The sequence below is a fragment of the Thamnophis sirtalis genome, unplaced genomic scaffold, assembly GCF_051295495.1.
Source record: "Thamnophis sirtalis isolate CommonGarterSnake01/CBP01778 unplaced genomic scaffold, rThaSir2_p1.2 scaffold_10, whole genome shotgun sequence".
NCBI lineage: Eukaryota > Metazoa > Chordata > Lepidosauria > Squamata > Natricidae > Thamnophis > Thamnophis sirtalis.
In genome coordinates, this window is record NW_028261390.1 from 69,584,028 (window position 1) to 69,606,053 (window position 22,026).

General features: G+C 41.9%; 2 protein-coding genes across 6 annotated transcripts in view; one reads left to right on the forward strand and one right to left on the reverse strand.

Moving 5' to 3' along the window:
* Positions 1 to 368, reverse strand: part of PDS5A (PDS5 cohesin associated factor A) — a 64,937-nt gene extending 64,569 nt beyond the window's left edge. Inside the window, exon 1 of one of the 3 annotated variants that reach the window (XM_087724822.1) lies at positions 62 to 368. In XM_087724822.1, coding sequence (XP_087580948.1) covers positions 62 to 88 — 27 coding nt within the window. In that variant the 5' untranslated portion in view covers positions 89 to 368. The remainder of the gene's footprint in view (positions 1 to 61) is intronic. The other 2 variants (XM_087724823.1, XM_087724824.1) reach the window with 2 other exon arrangements.
* An 8,021-nt stretch (positions 369 to 8,389) lies between these two features.
* Positions 8,390 to 22,026, forward strand: part of N4BP2 (NEDD4 binding protein 2) — a 37,511-nt gene continuing 23,874 nt past the window's right edge. For 2 of the 3 annotated variants that reach the window (XM_087724829.1, XM_087724830.1), the window contains exons 1-4: positions 8,390 to 8,463; positions 14,951 to 15,263; positions 17,179 to 18,346; positions 21,620 to 21,747. In XM_087724829.1, coding sequence (XP_087580955.1) covers positions 15,059 to 15,263; positions 17,179 to 18,346; positions 21,620 to 21,747 — 1,501 coding nt within the window. In that variant the 5' untranslated portion in view covers positions 8,390 to 8,463; positions 14,951 to 15,058. The remainder of the gene's footprint in view (positions 8,464 to 14,950; positions 15,264 to 17,178; positions 18,347 to 21,619; positions 21,748 to 22,026) is intronic. The other variant, XM_087724831.1, reaches the window with a different exon arrangement.

Genomic DNA, 22,026 nt, shown 5'->3' on the forward strand with positions numbered 1-22,026 from the left:
AGTGTTTCGAAGCCGCCTCCGCCGCCTCACAGATTTCCCCGCGCCCGGCCCGCCTTTTTACCTCATGCAGCTCCGGGAGGTGCAGCATCGAGCAGGCGGAAGGTGGCGGTCTGGGCCTCGGGCGCTTCTGCCGCTCGCTGGCGGTGCTGCTGCCACGATGCCCGGCCTGCTTTTCCTCTCCTCGCCGCCGCCGCCCGCCCCGCGCTTCTTTGCCGCCTCAGTCAGGCCCCGGCGGCTGTCGGGGACGGCTGGGCCGAGCGTGCGCCTGGCGCGGGGCCTGGCCGCGGGGAGACAGTGCCGCTCCTCGGCCGGCCGGGATAAAACAGCCCAGGAGGAGAGGCCGCCGCTCGGCGCTCCCTCTCCGGCGGCCGTCCTTCCTTCCTCCTTCCACGCAGGCGGGGAGCGAACAGGCCCGCCCTCCTGGCCGACGGCCCAGCCGGATGGGGCCTTTCCGAGCTCTGCGGACCGCGGGGGCAACAGGCCGCATCGTCCGAGCGGGGATGTCTTGAGGCCCGGGCTTGGTTGGCTTGCTTTCCCCGAAAGACGGAGCGTTGGGCCGGCCGGGAACCGTCGTGGGACTTTCCTCCGGGATTGTGTGTTTGTGTGTGTCTTTTCCTTTCAAAACGTCCCCTTGGAGGCCCTTACTTCGAAGTAAAGCTCTTGGAAGGCCCTTACTTCTGAGTAAACCTCTTGTAGGGCCCTTACTTCGAAGTAAAGCTCTTGGAAGGCCCTTACTTCTGAGTAAAGCTCTTGGAGGGCCCTTACTTCGAAGTAAAGCTCTTTAAGGGGGCCCTGGGTGGGTTTCCCCAAGTGATAAAGAAGGAATAGAAAGGCTAATAAAAAAGTTTGGCTCCTGCAATAAAAAGATTTACTTGCAGGAAAGCTGGGGGTGGGGGGAGTTCTATTTGGGAACTTTATATAAGCTATTTCCAATATTTCAGATAGATTTATTGATTACGTTTATATGCTGTCCATCTTAATTCATGATTCATCTTCATTCAACTAATTCTAATAATGCTGTCAAATGTCTGTGTGTATATTTTACCCATGCAGCATGGCTGCAGTATTATGTATATCCATGTAGCTTGTCTGCAGTATTACTATGTAGATGTATCCATGTAGTATGGTTGCAGTATTATTATTATTATTATACAATTGTATTACAGCGGCCAGTTGTTTTGCCGGATTTGGCATTGGTTACTAGTCGGGCCCCACCCAGGGACCTAGGACATCGTAACGTATTATTATTATTGTGTATATTTGCCCATGTAGCATGGCTACAGCATTATTACTATTAATAATAATAATATTTGCCCATGTAGCAAGGCTACAGTATTATTATATATATTTGCCCATGTAGCAAGGCTGCAGTAGTATTATATATATTTACCCATGTAGCATGGCTGCAGTGTTATGTATATTTATCCCGTGGCACGACAAAACTGCGCTCGACTAAAGCGCGCCCGATTAAACCGCGTCGCTGACGTCATCAACAGGGCGACAACAGCGAGCGCGGAGAAAGAAGGGCGCTTTAAATAGCGCTTTGAAAGCAAGCCGATTCAACTTAAGGTAAGGGTTAGGGTTAGGTTAAGGGTTAGGGTTAGGTTTAGGATTAGGTTTAGGGGAGTTAGATTTAGGTTTAGGGGTTAATTTTAGGTTTAGGGTTTACAGCGTGCTTCTGTCTCCGCACTGTCGTCGCCCTGTGATGACGTCAGCTACGCGGTTTCATCAAGCGCTTTAGTCGAACACGGTTTTGTGGTGGAACCTATTTATCCATGTAGTATGGCTGCAGTGTTATTATGTATATTTTATCCATGTAGTATGCCTGCAGTATTATTATTATCGTGTATATTTGCCCATATAGTAGGGCTGCATTATCCTAATTATTTTCTTTAGTACCCACTCTTACTGATATTATGCGATGATATTATCGTTCTGTTGCTTTGCATGGAGACTCCTGCACAAGAGACAAAATTCCTTGTGTGTCTAATCACACTTGGCCAAATAAAGTATTTTATCTATCTATTTTATCTATTATTTCTTAATGCATTAATTTATCCTGATTTATTAATTAAATAAATATGAATTTATTTATCTGATCAAATTTATTCTTTTAATTTTTCTGTTATTCAGTTATCTACTAGGGCAGTGGTCTCCAACCGTGGCAACTTGGACTTCTGTGGACTTCAACTCCCAGAGTTCCTCAGCCAGCAACCTTGGCAACTTTAAGACCTGTGGACAGGTCTTAAAGTTGCCAAGGTTGGAGACCACTCAGGGTATCTATCTTGCTCTCAAGAGGAGTAATGGGAAATTCCCACTATGAGAAATTAAATGCACCAAAAGGAGAGTCTGAGAATGCTGTCTTGGTGTTTGGCCAATCTTGGCAACTTTTAAGATTTGTGGACTTCAATTCCCAGAATTCCCTAGCCGGTTTGCTGCCTGGGGAATTCTGGAAGTTGAAGTCCACAGGTCTTAAAAAGTTGTGAAAGTTGGACACCCCTGATTTAGGTACAGAATGTTCTTTGGATGCTGTGTTTTCAATTATAGCTCAGTTTGTTTGAGCATCGCAGTAAAAAAAATATCTTTCTTTTTGAGGAGTTATTAGGTATGGCCTTGAGTTACTTATTAAAATAATGAAGACTGGATAAAAAGATATTTTTAAAAATATCTGAAAGTGACCAATTTCAATAAACATGATTACGGTAAGCTTACCAGCGCTGTGTATGACATGGCTTGATGATTTCTATCTAATGGAATTTTTCGTTGCTTTAAGAAAGCAACAAAAAGTTCCATTAGAAAGTAAAATGATTTGGGTGGTAGGACAATGATGTTGGACACAATGGGTTCATAAGTAAGATTTATTTGGCCAAGAGCCGAGGTGGTGCAGTGGTTAAATGCAGCATTGCAGGCTACTGCTAGATCAGCAGTTCAGCGGTTCAAATCTCACCGGCTCAGGGTTGACTCAGCCTTCCATCCTTCCGAGGTGGGTGAAATGAGGACCCAGATTGTTGGGGGCAATATGCTGACTCTGTAAAACCGCTTAGAGAGGGCTGAAAGCCCTATGAAGCGGTATATAAGTCTATTGCTATTGTTATTGTTCATAACTGGTCAATGACAATGACGATTTTATACTCATTGACAATGGGACCTTTTTTAAAAACCTGCTTTATTCTATACTGAACCTGCTATTGTCCCGTCACTTGTTCCGTTTTCCTATGTCACTGTTGTGCTATTTCAGCCATGTTTCTAACCTTTGCCAGCATTATGTATGTCACACAAAGTAACAAATATCAAAGTAACTTTATTTTTTATTAATTAAATTTGTATGCCACTGACCTCACTATTAAGTTACTCTGGATGGCTTACAGTTTATTATTTTTAGTGTGCTGACCATACGTGAAGAAGAGAAAATGCAAATACCGTACAGATATTTGCAAGTTTGAATGCAAATAGAACTGCCGTAGTAATGTTATGTGTTTTAATTTTTGATTGGGAGCCTCTCAAAGTTGCCTGGAAAAGGATGGCTATATAAATATATTAAATGTTTTTTAAAGCAAAACTCTAGTCACTACCTGAGGCTTTAAGATCTAGATGACATTTAGCTATTTCATATTACTATATTTCACTGTGTCTAATATTAATGTCCACTACTAGTTATATTATATTAGTAGCTTATAAGTGGCTGTGAGTTTTACAATTCTCAGTATCTGATGTGTATAAAACCTTAAAAATAGATCCAAAAAAGGATATGTAAGAAATGTTGGTTTAGATTTCAGTGACTTCAGTTTAATTGTGTGGGATACAAATATATGTAGCTTTGAACACACTTCAAAGAGGAAAAGCTAGTTTGGCATTTTGGATCTGAAAAAACAGGTTTAGCTGGAGTTATAAGCAAGTCCTTCTTCTCATACCAATCTTCTTCTTAAGACTCTGCAGTGCTTTGGATTTCATTCTAGTGAAATGCAATAGAAATGTGAATGCCTGAACAATTGTGGCAAGGTCATAAAATGGGGCAAAATTCACTTAACATGTTTCACTTATCAACAGAAATTTTGGGCTCGTTTGTGGTTGTAAGTCGAGGACTCTCTGTATAATATACAAAGTAGAAACAATACTAAGCTAAAATAATATTTTAACTGACAATAGATTAAGCAGCATTTCCTTTCTTTTGCCCCTTGTGGTTAATCTCTTTGCTTGCTGTCACTAACTGTGTTCCCAAAATGAAATAATGTGATGAAAAGATATCATGCTAGAAATCTGGTACACTATGTATGCACTCCTTTAAAAAAAAATTAATTTATTTTCCATTTTAAAAAATACAAACATTTCATCTCTCCTTAAACACTGTGTCGTCTGGGTACAAATATTTATGTGCAACATCCTTCCACAAATTATATACATTGAACAATTATACCATGTGTAACTCTTCATTTCCTTCATATCTTCTAATAAAAATAAAATAACATTAAACACGATTCTCATTATACTCATGTTATCAGTTGCCATTTTATTATCTCTTATCTTAATTTATTTTCTATTCTTGTTGTCTTCTTCCTTTATTTCCAATTTCCTTTTTTATTCTCTAACCATTGGTAAAATGATTCCCATATCATATAATAATCATTATTCCTTCTCCTTAATTGCCAGTGTTAGTCTATTCATTTCTGCACATTCTAATATTTTCCTAATCACTTTCTCTTCAGTAGGAATCTCTTCACTTTTCCAATATTATGCAAATGCAATTCTAGCTGCTGTTAATACATGAATAACTAAATATATATTTTTTTCTTTGTTATAAGTTTCAGGCAAGATCCCCAACAAAAATATTTAAACTCAATACATTGTTTTATCATCTTTTTCAACCATATCTTTATTTTTGTCCCATACTTATTTGCTTCTCCACACGTCTACCACGTATGATAATAAGATCCAGATATCTGGTGGCACTTCCAAAATTTAGCTGATTTGCCTTTAAACATCTTTGCCAACCTCGCCGGTGAAAGATGCCATCTATAAGACATCTTACATAAATTATCTTTATATGCAGATGACATCGTTTATTTATAATTCCTGTCCCACAGTTTCTGCCATTTATCTAGTTCTATCGTATAACCATTTTTTTTCGCCCATTGTCTCCTTTACTTGTTCCTCTGCTAGCTTTTCACTCAGTATATAATTATACTGTTTCTTTATACATCTTCTGTTTCTGTTAGGATTTTATCTAATTCTGTTGGCGCTTTATAAAAACCATGATTTTGCATCTTTCTCATATCTAGAACATATCTGCACTTATACACTATGTATGCACTTGATTTATTCCCCTCACTATCAGTTAGGATTATTACGATTTCTATAACCAATTAGTGCATTTTAAAAAAAACACCACATTCTTGGCTCTTTTAACACTAAACCTTTTCTTGACCTGAAAGGAATGTTTTAATTATTTTTACCCCTTCTGTGGGCATGCTGAGGCATCCCTGAATCATCACCCACAGGCAAGTCTGAAAATGAAGAAAAGCTTGCCACAAAAGTAAAAAAATAACAAACAAAAAAGCTTCTTCCAACATGTTAAAAACAAGAAAAAAGTTAAGGAAACAATTGGTCCATTGCTAGGAGAAAGTGGCAAGAAGGTGACAAGCAACGGGGAAAGCAGAACTATTTAACTCATGTTTTGCATCTGTCTTTCCACAAAGGGATAAAACAGTCCAACCTATCAAAAACAGCACCACAAAAATCAGATTAGGAACACAAGTTGAAATAGGGGGAAAAATGGTAAGTGAGCACCTGTCTACCCTAGACGAGTTCACATCACCAGGACTGGATGGTGCAACATCTTCATCAATGATTTGGATGAGGGAATAAATGGGGAACTCATCAAATTTGCAGATGACACCAAGCTGGCAGGAATAGCCAACACTCCAGAAGAGAGGCTCAAGATACAAAAGGATCTGGACAGACTTGAACATTGGGCACTATCTAATAAAATGAAATTCGACAGTGAAAAGAGTAAGGTTCTACATTTAGGCAACAAAAACGAAATGCACAAGTACAGTATAGGTGGTACCTTGCTCAACAGTAGTAACTGTGAAAGAGATCTTGGAGTCCTAGTGGACAACCATTTAAATAGGAGCCAGCCGTGTGCAGCAGCTGCCAAAAAAGCCAACACAGTTCTAGGCTGCATAAACAGAGGGATTGAATCAAGATCCCGTGAAGGGTTAATACCACTTTATAAGGTCTTGGTAAGGCCACACTTGGAATACTGCATCCAGTTTTGGTCGCCACGATGTAGAAAAGATGTGGAGACTCTAGAAAGAGTGCAGAGAAGAGCAACAAAGATGATTAGGGGAGTGGAGACTAAAACATATGAAGAACAGTTGCTGGAACTGGGTATGTCTAGTTTAATGAAAAGAAGGACTAGGGGAGAGATGACAGCAGACTTCCAATATCTCCGGGGCTGCCACAAAGAAGAGGGAGTCAAATTATTTTCCAAGGCACCTGAAGGTAAAACAAGAAGCAATGGGTGGGAACTAATCAAGGAGAGAAGCAACTTAGAACCAAGGAGAAATTTCCTGAGAGTGAGAAAAATTAATCAGTGGAACAGAAGTTGCCTCCAGAAGTTGTGAAAGCCCCAACACTGGAAGTCTTTAAGAAGATGTTGGATAGCCATTTGTCTGAAATGGTACAAGGTTTCCTGCCTAGGCAGGGGGTTGGACTAGAAGACCTCCAAGGCCCCTTCCAACTCTGCTATTGTATTGTATTGTATTGAATTATCCCTTTGTTGCAGAATAAGAGCTGGAAAATATACATACAACTTGTGGGTATGGCGCAGTGACTGTGGTGTTTGCACCGGCATCAAGGACAGAGCCAAAGTGAAGCCCACCCTTGGTCTTGTAAATTCACTGAGGGACTTTTGACCTGGGGGGCAATCCTCTCACCCCAAACGCCCCACAAAATTGCTGTTTTGCCAAAATTGCTGTTTGTGGTCCTTGGTGCTCTCTGAGCTCCTTTGCTTTCTTGTAGACGTTTAATGACAAAACTAGGTAACATCATCAGTGCTATTAAGAAGTGGGGTTTGCTCTCTGTTTATATTATAACCTATTTGTAATACAAACTGAGACCCACCCCCCACTCCTTAACTAGTACAATATAAACTGAGGGCTAATCCCACTCCTTACTAAAACTGATGGTGTCTTCTACTTGGGTAATGATGAAACATCTGCAAGAAAGCCACCAAGCTCAGAGAGCACCAAGGAGCTCTGGGTTTTTAACAGTCCTCAGTCGCACGTCCAAAATGATTTGGTTAGATTGATGTCCCACTTTCGTCTTGGAAGCGGTGGATGAGACCTCTCTCCCTCTCCCACCTAGCACCGATAATGTTGGCTAGTTTGGGTAATGTCCCCAAACAAAACCACCAAGCCCAGAGACCCTCAAGGACTCCGCAGTGCTCCTCCACTTCTTCAGTTTCTGTTCTTCTACTCCTCGTCTTCGTCATCCTCCTCCTCCTCTTCCTCTCTCCAAACCCCACTTAGCACTTGATGATGTTGCCGAGTTTGGGTCCACGATGTCCACAAGCAAACCACGAAGCGCAGAAACCACCAAGGAGCCAACACAGCTGTCCTCCTTCCTCTTCTTCTCCATTTTTTTTCCAGTTCTTCTCCTCCTTCTATCCTCCTCCTCTCCCCAAACCACACTCCCTCTTAGCACTTGATGTTGCCAAGCAAACCACCAAGCTCAGAGACCATTAAGAAGCACACAGTTGTCCTCCCTTCTCCTCCTCCTCCCTTTCTCCTTTCATTCTTTCTCCTTCTCCTCCCCCTTCGTCCTCCTCCTCTTCTCCTTTTCCCTGACTAGGTGGCTCAGTGGTTAAGACACCGAGCTGGTCGATCACAAAGGTCCACAGTTGGGCATCCCTAGTATAGATCTCCTGTCTGAGCAGGGGGTTGGACTAGATGACCTCCAAGGTACCTTCCAACTCTGTTACTGTTAAATTCTTCTCCTTTTATTTTTTCAGTTCTTCTCCTTCTATCCTTCTCCTCTCCCCAAACCCCATTCCCTCCTATCCCTTGATGATACTGTCTACTTGAGTAATTCAAATAAACCACCAGCGCCGGCCTATCCATATTCTTCCTGATGGGCTCCCGCATCCCGGCCTGCAAAACTCCCGAGAAGTCAGGCCGCTCTCCTGCCCTTCGTTGGCGGGAAGCCCGAACGGCGAATCCCCGGAGGCGGCTGCCCTCCTCGCTCAGGGCCTGCCTCCGCGTGGACTCCGCCAGGCCTGCCTGCCAGCGGAGGGCCTGGGAGGGAGAGGCGGCGAGGGCTGCGGCAGCTCCTCCTTCGCCGGCGCGCTCGGGCCTCCCCGGCTGTTCCTCCTCCTCCTTCTCCTTGGCCGGGAAACGTCGCTGTTGCTGCCGCCGCCGCCGAGGCCGGGCCCGCCCTGCGGAAGGAGGCGGACCTGGCGGCGAGGTAAGGGGAGGCCGCGGCCCTCAGAGAAGGCCTGAGGGGCTGAGGTGGGGGGGAAGGAAAGGAGGCGCCCTCAATGGCGGCGCCTGTTTTCCCGCCAAAAGTGAGGCCGCTTCGCCTGGCTTCTCCGCGGCGGCCCCGAAACGCCGACCCGCCTCATGAAAAGGAAGGGCCGAGACCCCCCCACTTCTCCTCAACCCCCTCCGAAAGCCCCTCGAGGTGGGGAACGGCCCGTCTCCCCTCAGGATTAACCACCACCACCACCCGCCCCAAGGCCGCCCTGCCCGCTTTTATTTTTATTTCTTTCTTTTTATGGATCGATCCCCGGTTTTGGGCCGTCTCCTTCCCCTTCCCCACCCCAATGGGTCCTCTCTTTTTCCCCCTTTTTGTGGGAAAGGTCGATCTGTGCCCCCCCACCCCACCCCATTAGAGGCGGTCCTCGACTTTTAGCCGTTCGTTTAGTGGCCGTCCATCGTTAGGATGGATTGGGGTGCACCCAGTAAGAAAAATCAATTGGCAGGGAGCCCTCGACTTACAGCCGTTCGTTTAGTGACCGTTCAGAGTTACAACGGCAGAGGGAGGGAGAGGGGTTTGTGATTGGTCTTTTTTTCCCCACAGTTGTGACATTTGCAGAATCGTGTGGTCAAAATTAAGATGCTTGGCAACTGATTCATACTTACGACCGTTGCGGTGTCCCAAAGTCAGGTGATCGATCCCCTTTTAAAACCTCTTGACAGTCAAAGTCAACGGGGGAAGCCAGATTCACTTAACAACCGGGTTCCTGACTTTATCAACTGCAGTGATTCGCTTAACGACAGAATGGTTGTAAAATGAGGGGGGGAAATGCACTTAACAAGTGTCTTCGCTTAACAACCGAACTGTTGGGCTGAATTGTGGTCGTAAGTCGAGGACTACCTGTAGTTGAAAGTAAGAGCGTTCCGGGAATTATTAAAAAATAACAATGATTCCATTATGGTTTGATGGGAGGCAGAGGCCAACTTTGGATAACATTAAAAAAATAATACAGGTAGCCCTCAATTTACAATCTTTTGCTTAGTGACCGTTTCAAGTTACAACGGCACTGAAAAAAAGTGACTTAGGACCGCTTTTCTCACTTAACGACCCTTGCAGCATCCCCATGGTCAGAATTCACACGCTTGGCCTCTGACTTGTATTTATGACGGTTGCAGTGTCCCTGGGTCACGGGATCCGCTTTTGCAACCTTCTGACTGGCAAAAATCAATAAGGAAGCCAGATTCACTTTAACAACCGTACTACCAATTTAACAACTGCAAGTGATTCACTTAACAGCCATGGCAAGAAAGGACGTAAAATGGGGGAAAACTCACTTGATAAACGTCTCACTTAACAACAGAAATGGTGGGCTCAGTTGTGGTCGTAAGTTGAGGACTATCTGTATTCTATACTAGTACTATTTGTAATTATAGTGCAGCATATTTATTTTTTGTCGTTACTTTGCTTTTAGACTGAAATGGCATGGAAAAGTTCTTTCCTCTTGTACCAAAATTGGACCAGCTATTTACTGTAATTTAGTAATGTCTTCAATATCCTTATTATTCTTGAGATTTCTGAACACAGCATTCCATCATCTCCAATATAAGTTTTATGCTAGTGTTCTTGACTCTGAATTTTTGTTTTTCTTTCAGCTTTGGAAATGTTGCATTTTCTTTTCTTCTTCTTTTTTCTGGAGCTCAGATAGAGAATAGAGTTTGTCTATTTTCTGTTCATCTCCACTAGGCATTTGTTTAATAATCATAATAACACTGTGGTAGTTATGCAGATTAAAATAAAAGTCCAATAAAAGCTCTGTAGTCCAGCTGGACTTTGGAGAAATCTATTCAGTTTACTAAACTGTGCTACAGAGAGAGTTTGTCATTGGCCTGTTCTTTAAGTCAATCCCCTCTTCTTTCTGACATCTGTTTTAAAAACTCCCAAAGTAATAACAAATTTAATTTTCTCCTTTCTGCTTTTGAATGTAAATGCTTAAGAACCTTGCTTAATTTCTCCAATAAAATTAATGAATGTGAAATTTCAGAGGCTGAAAAAAGTCTGCGTACTGATTGTTGAATAAACTATCACAAAGTATTTTAATTTAAACTCTGCGCCTTTTTAAACAAGCTTATTTTCCCTTAGCCTTTCATAAAGCCCTATAAAAAAATATTGTGGAATCCTAGGGTTTGAAAAAAATATTTAAAATAGGAGATGAAAAACTGTGTATCTCTATTTCCATTAATGAAGCTTTTAGGGGCCACTTATTTATATACTAAATGCACTATGTTTAAATTAACATTTGCTGATAAATGTGATGTATTTTTTTTTAATATTTATTTATTTTATAAATGGGTGTGGCTTCTATGGTGTACACTAGATTAGATCTTTGAAGATTAAAGCAAGTACATAAACCTTATTAAATAAATGAAGAATTAGCAATGTTATCTTTAGTTCTGTCCTTTTTAAAAGTTATCTGCAACTAACCCTAGATTGTGATGTAACCTTTAACCCTGTTAAAAAGACATAACTGTGTTTGGTCCCTGCTGCTTAATACTTTTCTGTCATCCAAGAGAGAGAGAGAGGAAAAAAAACCCACTCAAAATATGTGTTTTAAGTTAATATCAAATAAAACAGCTTCAAGGAGATTGTTACAATGTATGCTGTATGCTTAAACTTTCAATAACAGAAATTTTGTCCTGTTTCTTATGGTCAACCTGGAAAATGATGACAAAGAACTGGGCATTGCATAAAAACACAACAGCTTTTCTCACTGTTTTTAAAATTAGACTATGACTAATTTCTTCTTAGTAATTCTGTTCTTCCTGGTCCCCAAATGCCTCAAAGGCTATTGAGCAAATTAACAGTGTATAAGAGTTAATTAAAGGTTACATTGATGTAACAAGCAATATGGGCGTTTCTCATTCAATCATATTGCCCCTGCCTGTTTCATATATTACGGCAGTTGAAATATAAGACTTGTTCCAAGGGATATGTACAACATATTTAGAGATAAAATACTTTTTTAAAAGAAAAATATATATACATATAAATGGCTGTGTGTGTGTATATCTTCCAGCATAATTCTGGAACGCCTGAAGCAATTTCAACCAAACTTGGTACACAGATGACTTACTCTCTGGAAACAAATACTGTGAGGGTAAGACACCCCTAACACCCTTCAGAGTGTGTGTTCTGTTAAGATGCAGCCTGTTGTGCCTTTAAATGGCTTCTACTATACTGCCGAAAAATTACTTCTACTGTGTAGCGCAGTGGAGTTGCCATGGTAGCGGCTGCACAAGGGGTCTCCCTCTGGTAAGGGGGAAAATCCAACATTAGAAGTTTTGTCCGGACTTTTCCCGCTATAAATAAATACCTGAGCAACGCCGGGTTATCGGCTAGTAGCATATATTTTGCAGCTATAATACCAACTGTTTGAAAACCTTTTAACAATCACACCGAATTCAAGGGAGACAGACAGTTTTGATCTATATTTGAAGACGAAAAGAAACTAGAGGAGCATTTTTTTCTGGAATATATTGAACATTATTTAAAAAATACCTTTATAATAGCACTTGAAATTCTTTTACAAGTAGTCCTCGACTTAGGACTACAGTCGAGCCCAGAATTTATCTTGCTGAAAAATTTGTTAAGTGAGTTTTATCCATTCTACAGCGTTTCTTGCCACCATTTTTAAGCGAATCACTGCACTTGTTAAATTAGTAACACGGTTGTTAAGTGAATCTGTCTCCCCATTGACTTTGCTTCTAAGGAGGTCGCAGTACATGACCTTGGGACACTGCGAGAGTCATAAATATGAACCAGTGGCCAAGCATCCAAATGTAAATCACATGACCATGGGGATGCTGCAACAGTCATAAGTGTGAAAAATCCCTTTTTTCAGTGCTGTTGTAACTTTGAACGGTCACTGAATGAGCTGCATTACTTTTTTTTAATGTTATCAAAAATTGGCATGTGCCTCCCATCAAACCCTAATGGATTTGTTGTTTTTATAATTCCAGGAATGCTCCGATTTTTAACTACATTGATTTTTCTTACTGTACACCAATCCATCATACAAATGAACAAATAACAGCTAAAAACAAAGATACACAAAATCATTTGTTAGGGAGAAGCAATTCCGATCTATGCATTTCAACTGGGAATACATGAAATAAATCATTGGAGCGTAAGAGTGAATAGAAACACATGGAACCAAAACTAGTGAGCATAAAATGAACATTACAGGTGTGACTATACCTTTGTTGTTGTTGTTGTTCAGGAAGGAAATTCGGTGCTGATGATGAACGAATGCTGATGTGATTTCAATAAAAATGGGGAGGGAAATAAAGGAGCAAGAAATTATTTTGTGAATGTTTATAGTGTGTTTTGGTCTTTTTGAAGGAGAACAGCAAAATTCTACCCCGGATGAGGATTTTAAATATCCAGCTTTTCCCATCCCATCCCTGTGACAATTCCCGGAGAAGTCTGACATTCTTACCCCAAAAAACCTTCTACAGATTTTCCTGTTGCAAAATCATTAAGCGAAAATGAGATGCGTGGGTTTGCCAAGAACTAAACGAGTCTTTAACATAATTATCTGATGCCGGTTGATCTCTCTTCATCTTTTAATTAAACTGATGCTGCAGTTTCACCACCACCATCATAATAAAGAAGGAACAGAGCCTGTGGGATAAGTGAGCAGGTGGAGGAGTCCTTGACTGAAAACCATTTGTTTAGCGATGATTCAAAAGTTACAACTGATTTATGACCATGACAGCATGCCCTTGGGTCACGTGATCAAATTCGGCCACTTTCAGGGTCCTAGGTCTTGTGATTGATTATGACCAGGGGCTTCCAACAAGCAAAGTCAGTGGGGGAAGCCGGATTTGCTTAACGACCCCATAATTCACTTAGCAACTGTAGTGATTCCCTTAACAACCGTGGCAAAAACAGTTGTAAAATCAGGCACGACTCAACAGCCACTTTGCTTAGTGGGAATTCTAGTTCCAATGATGGTCGTAATTGGAAGACTATCTATATAGGGGCATAACATAAGAGCTGTTATTTTGTCCTGCTATAGTGTGTGTGTGGGGGGGGGGTGTTTCTTGTCTAATTTTTCACAAGGATTAATCACTGTTTTTTTAATTTTCATCATGTGTGCTTTAAGGACTTGTATGTTATTACATGTGATATCTATGATATCTTTAAACTTGTCTTATCAGCTATCTTGATTTGAGTCCTTTTACAATTTGGGTGGATGTTGGCTGACACTGAGCTTACTTCATTTTCTAATTATTTAAATCCTTTTGTGCTAAAGTACATCAAATTGCCCTTCCCCCGCTCTTCCTAGAAATCAATCATGTGAAATATTTTATCTCACATAAATCTGCCCTTCTTATACCATCTTGGCAATTAACTCTACAGTATTTGTTTTGCAACATGTAATAGATTTTTGTTCTGCTGGTAACATATTCCTGAATTGTAAGATGTCCAGAGTTCTACTGAACTGGGAGATCGGGATAGATAGATAGATAGATAGATAGATAGATAGATAGATAGATAGATAGATAGATAGGATAAAATAAGATAAGATTAGATTAGATTAGATATATATATATAATTTATTTGTATTATTATATATAATCTATATAATAATACTTAATCTTTTTTAATCTAATAAAAAGGCGGTATGTATGCATATTCCAAGATAACTCTGGAACACCTCGAGCAATTTCAACCAAACTTGGTACACAGATGACTTACTCTTTGGAAACAAATACTGTGGGGGTAAGATACCCCTAAAACCTCTCGGGGTGTCTGTCCTGTTAATATACAGCCTGTAGTGCCTTAAAGTGGCTTCTACCATACCGTTGTAAAATGGCTTCTACTGTGCAGCACAGTAGAGTTGCCATGGTAACAGCTTCACCGTACTCCTAAAGGGGGCTCCCTCTGGTAAGGGGTAAATCCAACATTAGAAATTATGTTTGGTGCGGACATTCCCCCCCCCCCTATAAATAAATATCCAGGCAACACCGGGTTATCGGCTAGTAATAAATAAATAAAAATTTAATATTGATAGTATCAAGACTTAATTGTACCATTGAAGAACAAATAGTCAAATCTTGTTTATCTGTTTGATTGCTTATTCAAAGCATTTTCCCCTGCTTTTCACCTTAAACATTTCATATGTAAACATTACATATTGTTATATGATTTTTAAAGATGTTTGAGTACTTTAGGTTCAAACAAAATTACTGCTTGAATATTCAACCATTATCCTTTTTTTGTTTTTTTGCTTTAATACTGTATTTATATTTTCTGTCCATTTGTAATGAAACTTTTTTAGTTTAAAGCCTAAAGAATTCCATAATTTTTTTTTGAGCCTGCTAGAAAGCACGGTGGGGAAGAAACGCTCGATCCGACTTCAGGATTTAGTGGCCGCTTCTAAAAAATACTTTACTCCATCTCTCCTTTCTAGGTTGCTGCTCTCGACCCAAACATGTGGCCTGAAAGTGTCTCGTTTTTGACGCAAGCACTGTCGTGCGGGTAGAGTAACTCCAAGGCAATTTGCATTTCGGAAAAGAAAATGCCAAAGAAAAAGAAAAATCTTGGCGTGAGCCCATCGAGAAAAAACACAAATCCAGAGGCGGTTTGTGCTACCGACGCCTCGCCCTCACCAGCTTCGCTACATGAGATCAATAAAGAAAAACTTTTCAGCGGACTCTCCGAAATGTTCTCAGACCTGGATCCGACTGTCATCTACATGATGCTGTCTGAATGTGATTTCAGAGGTAAATCAAATCGATGTCTGTCAATCTTGTCCTTTCCCGACAGCAAAAGCCAGCTTAAAGTCGATATTTCCCTCCTTCCCACTCACCACCCTCCAGGCCTTCCGCATAGCCCTTAAAACTTGGCTGTTCCGACAGGCCTGGGGCTAAAGAATCATTGCCCCTATCTCGAATGGTATGATTGTTGCGCTTTTTAATTATGTATTGTTTTGTGTTGTTGTCAACGGTCTGTATCCCCCTTCCCTTGCTTGAGTTGTGAGCAGCCCTGAGTCCCTTCAGGGAAAAGGGCGGCATACAAATGAAATAAAACTCTAAACTCTAAACTTTATAAAGGGGCTAAAAAAAAAAAGGATGTTGACATTTGTGTTTGTTCCATCCCCAGGAAATACAGGTAGTCCTCAACTTAATGGCCACAATTGAGCCTGAAATCTGTGTTGCTAAGTGAGAATTTCTTAAGTGACCTTTGCCTCATTTCATGACATTTCCTGCCACCGTTGTTAAGCGAATCACTGCCGTTGATAAGTTAGTATCCCCAGTCGCTAAGCAAATCTGGCTTCTCTGTTGATTTCGCTTGTCCGAAGGTTGCAACGGGATCACATAACCCCAGGGACACTGCAGCCGTCATAGGTATGAATCAGTGGCCAAGCGTATGAATTTTGATCGCATGATCGTGGGGATGCGGCAAAGTTTGTAACTGAAAAACAGTCGCAAGTCACCTTTTTTCAGTGCTGTTGTAACTTTGAACGGTCGTTAAAAGAACTGTTGTAAGTCGAGGACTATCTGTATTTCATCGAGTCACTGGGACCTCTTCGATCTCTTTGGGTTTGGGGGTTTTTTGCATATATTTTTTTTGCATTTTTCTGTCTATTTGCCTTCTGCTTTTGAACTTTCAGCCAAGCCAATGCCTTGTCTAAGGAGACCTCAGGAATTAGTTGATGGAGAAAGGGAGCTTAGCCTCCAACCTGTTCTGGCTTCCCAAGAGCATGAAGCAAACTCCTGGTCCCAACAAAAAAAACCTTTTATTAATTGACCATGAATTCTGCTCATTCACATCCAGCAAAGTCTTTTAAGGGAGGATTTACAGTCACAGACCTCATCTGGCTTGGAGAGCTGCCAGGCCGAGATCTGCAAAACTTGGCAAGGAGTCTCGGAAAGTCACTAACCAATTAAGTGAACTAATGGTCTCCTGCAAACTCCACTCCCCTTTTGCTCCTCTTTTATTTCCTCTGGGAGGGGCCATTCATCCTCCACCTGTGGCCTTACTCCCAAGTCCACCCTTGTTCTTTAGCTGCTCCCTTTGTCTGGCAACTCTGCACATGCGCACACTGGGAACAGGCTCCAGCTGTTCTTCTGCCCCAGTGATCTCCGACTCTGAAGGCAGCTGATAACACAAGGAATTTGTCTTTGTGCATATGCTCTCAGTGTACATAAGGATAATAAAATACATTCATCAAGAATCATAAGATACAATGCTTAGTGATAGTCAAAGTTACTAATAAGCTATCAAATCATACTAGTAAACAAATAAAATAATATAAATCATAAAGATAATAGTTACGATTTTCTTTTCAAGTTGCACCTAACAGATGGTTTTGCGCCCATAAATTCATGTTTAAATGTAGACACAATATTTAGATCCAGCATTTTTTTTTAAAAAAAAACTTGCTTGCAGTTCTCCCTGCTAGTTCCAGGCCCTGCTCTTTGGCCCTCTAGGTAACTGAATCTGTGAAGAGCGTCCTTTAACCAGTCTTTTTTTGAAGAGAGGGCAAAGGTCGCTGCAAGACAGACCGAGACCCAGGTAATCTTCAAAATGAAAATTCGCTGCCTCGTTTACTTCTGCAGCGCTACAGAAGTTGACGTTCAGAATATGGGAATAAGTTTAGTAAAGTAATTGTGTCCTTTCTTCTGTTTTTACTAGTGGAAGAGACTATGGATTATCTACTGGAATTGTCCACAGCGGCTAAGGATACAGTCTGTCCATCCAAAGCCTCAGGTTTTGATTCCCTGTCCGCACTGCTAGTTGGTGAAAATAACTCAAGCCGTAGTACTTACGAACTTGAGGGCAACGATACTACTGCAATTGCGAAGCGTGGCAAAGAATCGCAGCAGCCCTCATCCTCTGAAGAACTGGCACCCTTGATAGAGAATTCTCTTGAGGGGGGCAGTCGAAAAAGTGAAGCAGAGGAGTCAGAAAAGGATTGTCTCTCAGGTAGCCTGACTCTGGCTTGGGACCACAACAATTCCAATTGCACCGAATTCGGTATCGAATCCAATGGAACAGCAATAGAAAACTGGTTCCCGGCCTTGAAACCAAGTTGTAATGAAGCTACTGAGTCGACGTCCATATCAGAGATTGAGACGAAGGATATTTTGACCCAAACCCCAGAGAATTGCAGTTTGCCAGAAGTTGTACTTGATAGCGGTGCCGTTTCGGAAATGGTGACATTAGCCGACAAGGGAGAGTCTTACACTGAGCCACACCAAATGCACAATGTCTTGTTTGACTTTAAGACAGTAAGCACCCTCACCACGCAACACCATCAGGTTTTTGCAACAATAGAGACGAATGCCTTCTCTAGTTCTCACGCGTCTTCTCGGGCGGCTGAGGGGCAAGAAAACATCGTGACTTTCTGTCATAATCTGAAACAATTTTGCGTCCCTGACCTGTGCACGGGATCCGGTGCGAAATCGGCACCTTTGTCGAAGGAGACCGACCCTTCTCGGCGAACGTGGAGTTCTCCATTTTCCCTGTTTCAGAAATATCCTCAGCAGCTTAATTTTTATCCCGCTTTCGAATCCCAGTGTAGAAATCACAGCTTTGTGACTCCCATCGCAATCAGTCCTGGGAAATGGAGACCGGCTTTGGATGGGAGGAGCCAAGGAAAGAGCTTTTGCTCTCCGGAAGTGTCGACATCCTGGGATGTTGTGCCCAAGAGATATGGGAATAAAAACGGGCGAGAAAGACATCATTTTCCTCAAGTCCCCCAACTGCCTGGGGGTCACATCACGAACAGGAAGACCTTCGCAGGGCACGTTCTGGTTCTCCTTCGAGGGCTTCCGGGATCGGGCAAATCCTATTTGGCAAGGTAGGTTCTACGTACAAAAGATTCAGAAATTCAGACGTGGCTGCGTTTTTCTTGCTCACACACAGGAGCATCGTTAAATTCTATCAGTATGCCAGATTCCCTTCCGACCATATAATATAGTATCATCTTTATTGTCATTGTACTTAAATACAGCAAAATTGGTTATATAAATATGCAGGTAGTCCTCAACAGCAATTCATTTGGTAACCGTTCAAAGTTACAAAGTTACACCTGAAAAAGAATAACAATTTTTCGCACAACTGTTGCAGTCTCTCCATGGTCATGTGATCAAGAGCCGTGATGGTGCAGTGGTTAGAATACAGTATTGCAGGCTGATTCTGCCCACCACCAGCAGTTTGATCCTGGCTGACTCAGCCTTCCATCCTTCTGAGGCCGGTAAAATGAGGTGCCAGATTACTGGGGGCAAGAGGCTGACTCTGTAAACTGCTTAGAGAGGGCTATAAGCACTGCGGTATATAAGTCTAAGTGCTATTGCCTGCCTATTCCTTCCCTCCGTCCCTCTCTCCCAGTGGTTAGTATGCAGTATTGCAGGCTAATTCTGCCGACTGCCAGCAATTCGATCCTGATCAGCTCAAGGTTGACTCAGCCTTCCATCCTTCCGAGGTTTGTAAAATGAGGAGCCAGATTGTTCGGGGCAAGAGGCTGAATCTGTAAAGCCGCTTAAAGAGGGCTGTGAAGCGGTATATAAGTCCAATCTCTATTGCTATCAAAACCTGGACACTTGGCAACTGATTTGTACTTATGACGGTTGCAGTGTCATAGGGTCATGTGATCCCCTTTTGCGACCTGACAAGCAAAGTCAATGGGGAAGCCAGAACCGCTTAACAACCATGTTGATAACTTAACAACTACAGTGATTCACTTAAAAACTGTAACAAAGTTTTGATGACTTTCATAAAATTCGGCAAAACTCGCTTAACAAATGTCTTGCTTAGCAACAGAAGTGTTGGGCTCAAGTGTGGTCTCAACTCATAGCTCTCTCTATTCATTTACTCAATGTAGAAGCCAGGGATCCCCTTCAGTTCGTGATTAACTCTCAAGTAAGAAGCGTGGCCTGTTAACGCAAAGCATGCAATTTTAAAATGATTGCTGGATTTCCTGACCATCTTTTGCAAGGGCTGAGATCTTTTAGTTCGTCTGTGGCATGATGGCAGCCAGGCATGACCCCTGAGTTGTTCGTAGGGTATCTGCAGCACCAGAGTGGGCAGAGGAACCCCTAGTCACACCTGGGCCACTTTCAGGAAGGTTTCAGGCCTGGATAGTGACGGGGAGAGGCACAATACTTTGCTGATTTATGTCTTTAGTCCAGGACCAATGTCAGTCAGCCCGTGGCGTGTGGGGGTGCTGTGTGGCTCTCCTCACTCCTTATTAGCACCTACACAAAGTTGCTGGATGAGATATCATTACGGAATGAGGAGTCATTCCATAATGACGGACGGTCAGGAGCATATCCTCAATATGCTCCTGATATCCAGATGTATATATCTGCATAGTTCATTAACAGAGGGAATAGAATCAAGATCGTGTGAATACTTAATGCCACTTTATAATGCCTCGATAAGGCCACACTTGGAATCCTGCATCCAGTTTTGGTCGCCACAATGAAAAAAAAGATGTGGAGACTCTAGAAAGAGTGCAGAGAAGAGCAACAAAGATGATTAGGGGGCTGGAAGCTAAAACGTATAAAGAACGGTTACAGGAACTGGGTATGTCTAGTTGGATGAAAAGAAAGACTAGGGGAGACATGATAACAGCATCCCAATATCTCAGGGGTTGCCACAAAGAAGAGGGAGTCAACTTATTCATATTAGATTTGGATTTGCCCAGTCAAAAGAAAGAGAAGAGGTAATATGATAGCAGCCTTCAAATATCTCAAGGGTTGACACAATGAAGAGGAGGTCAATTTATTCTCCAAAGCACCTGAAGGCAGGACAAGAAGCAAATTGGTTACTGAACAATTTTGTGCACAAAATTGCACAAAAACCAAATCAGTTTGTGAATTCTCCAGGCTTAATACACCTTTCGCCCTGTAATCCCAAATAAGCAGGCCCACACTGCCCATTGAATTAGTATATTTCTGTTGCTTAAAATTGTTCTTTATTTTAAATATTGCATTATTTCATCGTTTTTTGCACTATAAATGAAGATATGTGCATAAAAAATTGTGTTTTTTTTTCAAACTATAGTCCCGCCCCCAACAGTCTGAGGGACCATTATCCCTCCTTAATTCACCATTGGAGGCTGTGTGTGTTGTGTGTGTGTGTGTGTGTGTGTTGATTCTCGCCTTCTTCCACCTGCTTCCAATGTCTCTCAGTGCCCATATAGGGGCTTTTAGTTGCAGTCTTAATTGGTGCAATTCTCAGTCTGGTTTATTGTGTGGTCATCTGAAACATGGAGGAGTTATTTTGAAGGAAATCCTGTTTGTTTTACTCTTTTTTAAATGGCCTATTTTAAGGAGCCTGAAGCTGCTGTTGTAATGAAGTTAGACAAGTGGCAAGAAAGTTTGTGCTCTTTTTCCCTTTGGAGGGGGAGTCTTAAGTAAATACCATATTTTTCGGATTTTAAGAAGCACCTTTTTCCTGTAAAAAAGAGAGTGAAAATCTGGGTGCGTCACTGAATACAGCATTCTTGGCCTCCTGAAACCCTGCCCCCTTCACCAAAATGGCCGTGCATTGCCTTTAGGAGGCTTCCAGAGTGCTCCTGGGGGCAGGGGAGGGTAGAAATGAGTGAAAAATGGGCCATTTTTTGCTCAATATTGCTCCCCCAGCCCCCAGGAGCACTCTATAAGCCTCCTAAAGACTATTCATGCCCTTTTTTTTGAGAAAAAATGGGCCCGTTTTCACCCCCTGTTCAAAAAGTTTGAGGACCCCGGGTTTAGGGTTTCCTTCCCAAGCAGGGAGTTGGACTAGAAGACCTCCAAGATTACTCTATTCCTTGATACTATTTTTTATGTTTTTATTGTAAACCGCTCATAATCCCTTAGACGAGATGGACAGAAATGTAATCAATAAAATAAATGATAAATTACGGCCAATATAGTCCCAGTATTTGACCGCCGATGAACGCATGGCTTCCCTTCCTACATCAAAAGACGGTCACGGGTGATTGTAGTTCTTTTCTGAAAGATCTGAATAGTGAGAGTCACGAGGACGAACGATGCCCAGGTTTCCTTTCACATGATTTGTAGAAGCCCAGAAGAACGTGTTGTGGGGGGAAAAAAAGATGAAGAGTTGTGTTTATCATTTTTCACAGGGTTTTGCTTGAGGATAACTGTGGTGGGATCATTCTTAGCACAGACGACTATTTTTGTCAAAAGAACGGGCACTACCAGTTTGATGCCGACTGCTTAGCAGACGCACACGAGTGGAATTGGAAACGCGGTAAGAATTCAATGCAGCAGAACGTGTCCTGAAGGGATCTTGTCTCTGCCATAGGCGCATCTTAACACATCTGCAAAATTAGACCGTTTTAGATAAAATGCACATACATTTTCTGTCCCTGTGCCCCGTATCAGTTGAAAAACCCATCCCCAATGAATCATACATGGCACTGAACTAGCAAATATATTAAAGCAGGGGTGTCCAAACTTGGGAACGTTAAGACTTGTGGACTTTAACTCCCAGAATTCCCCAGCCAGCTATGCTGGCTGGGGAATTCTG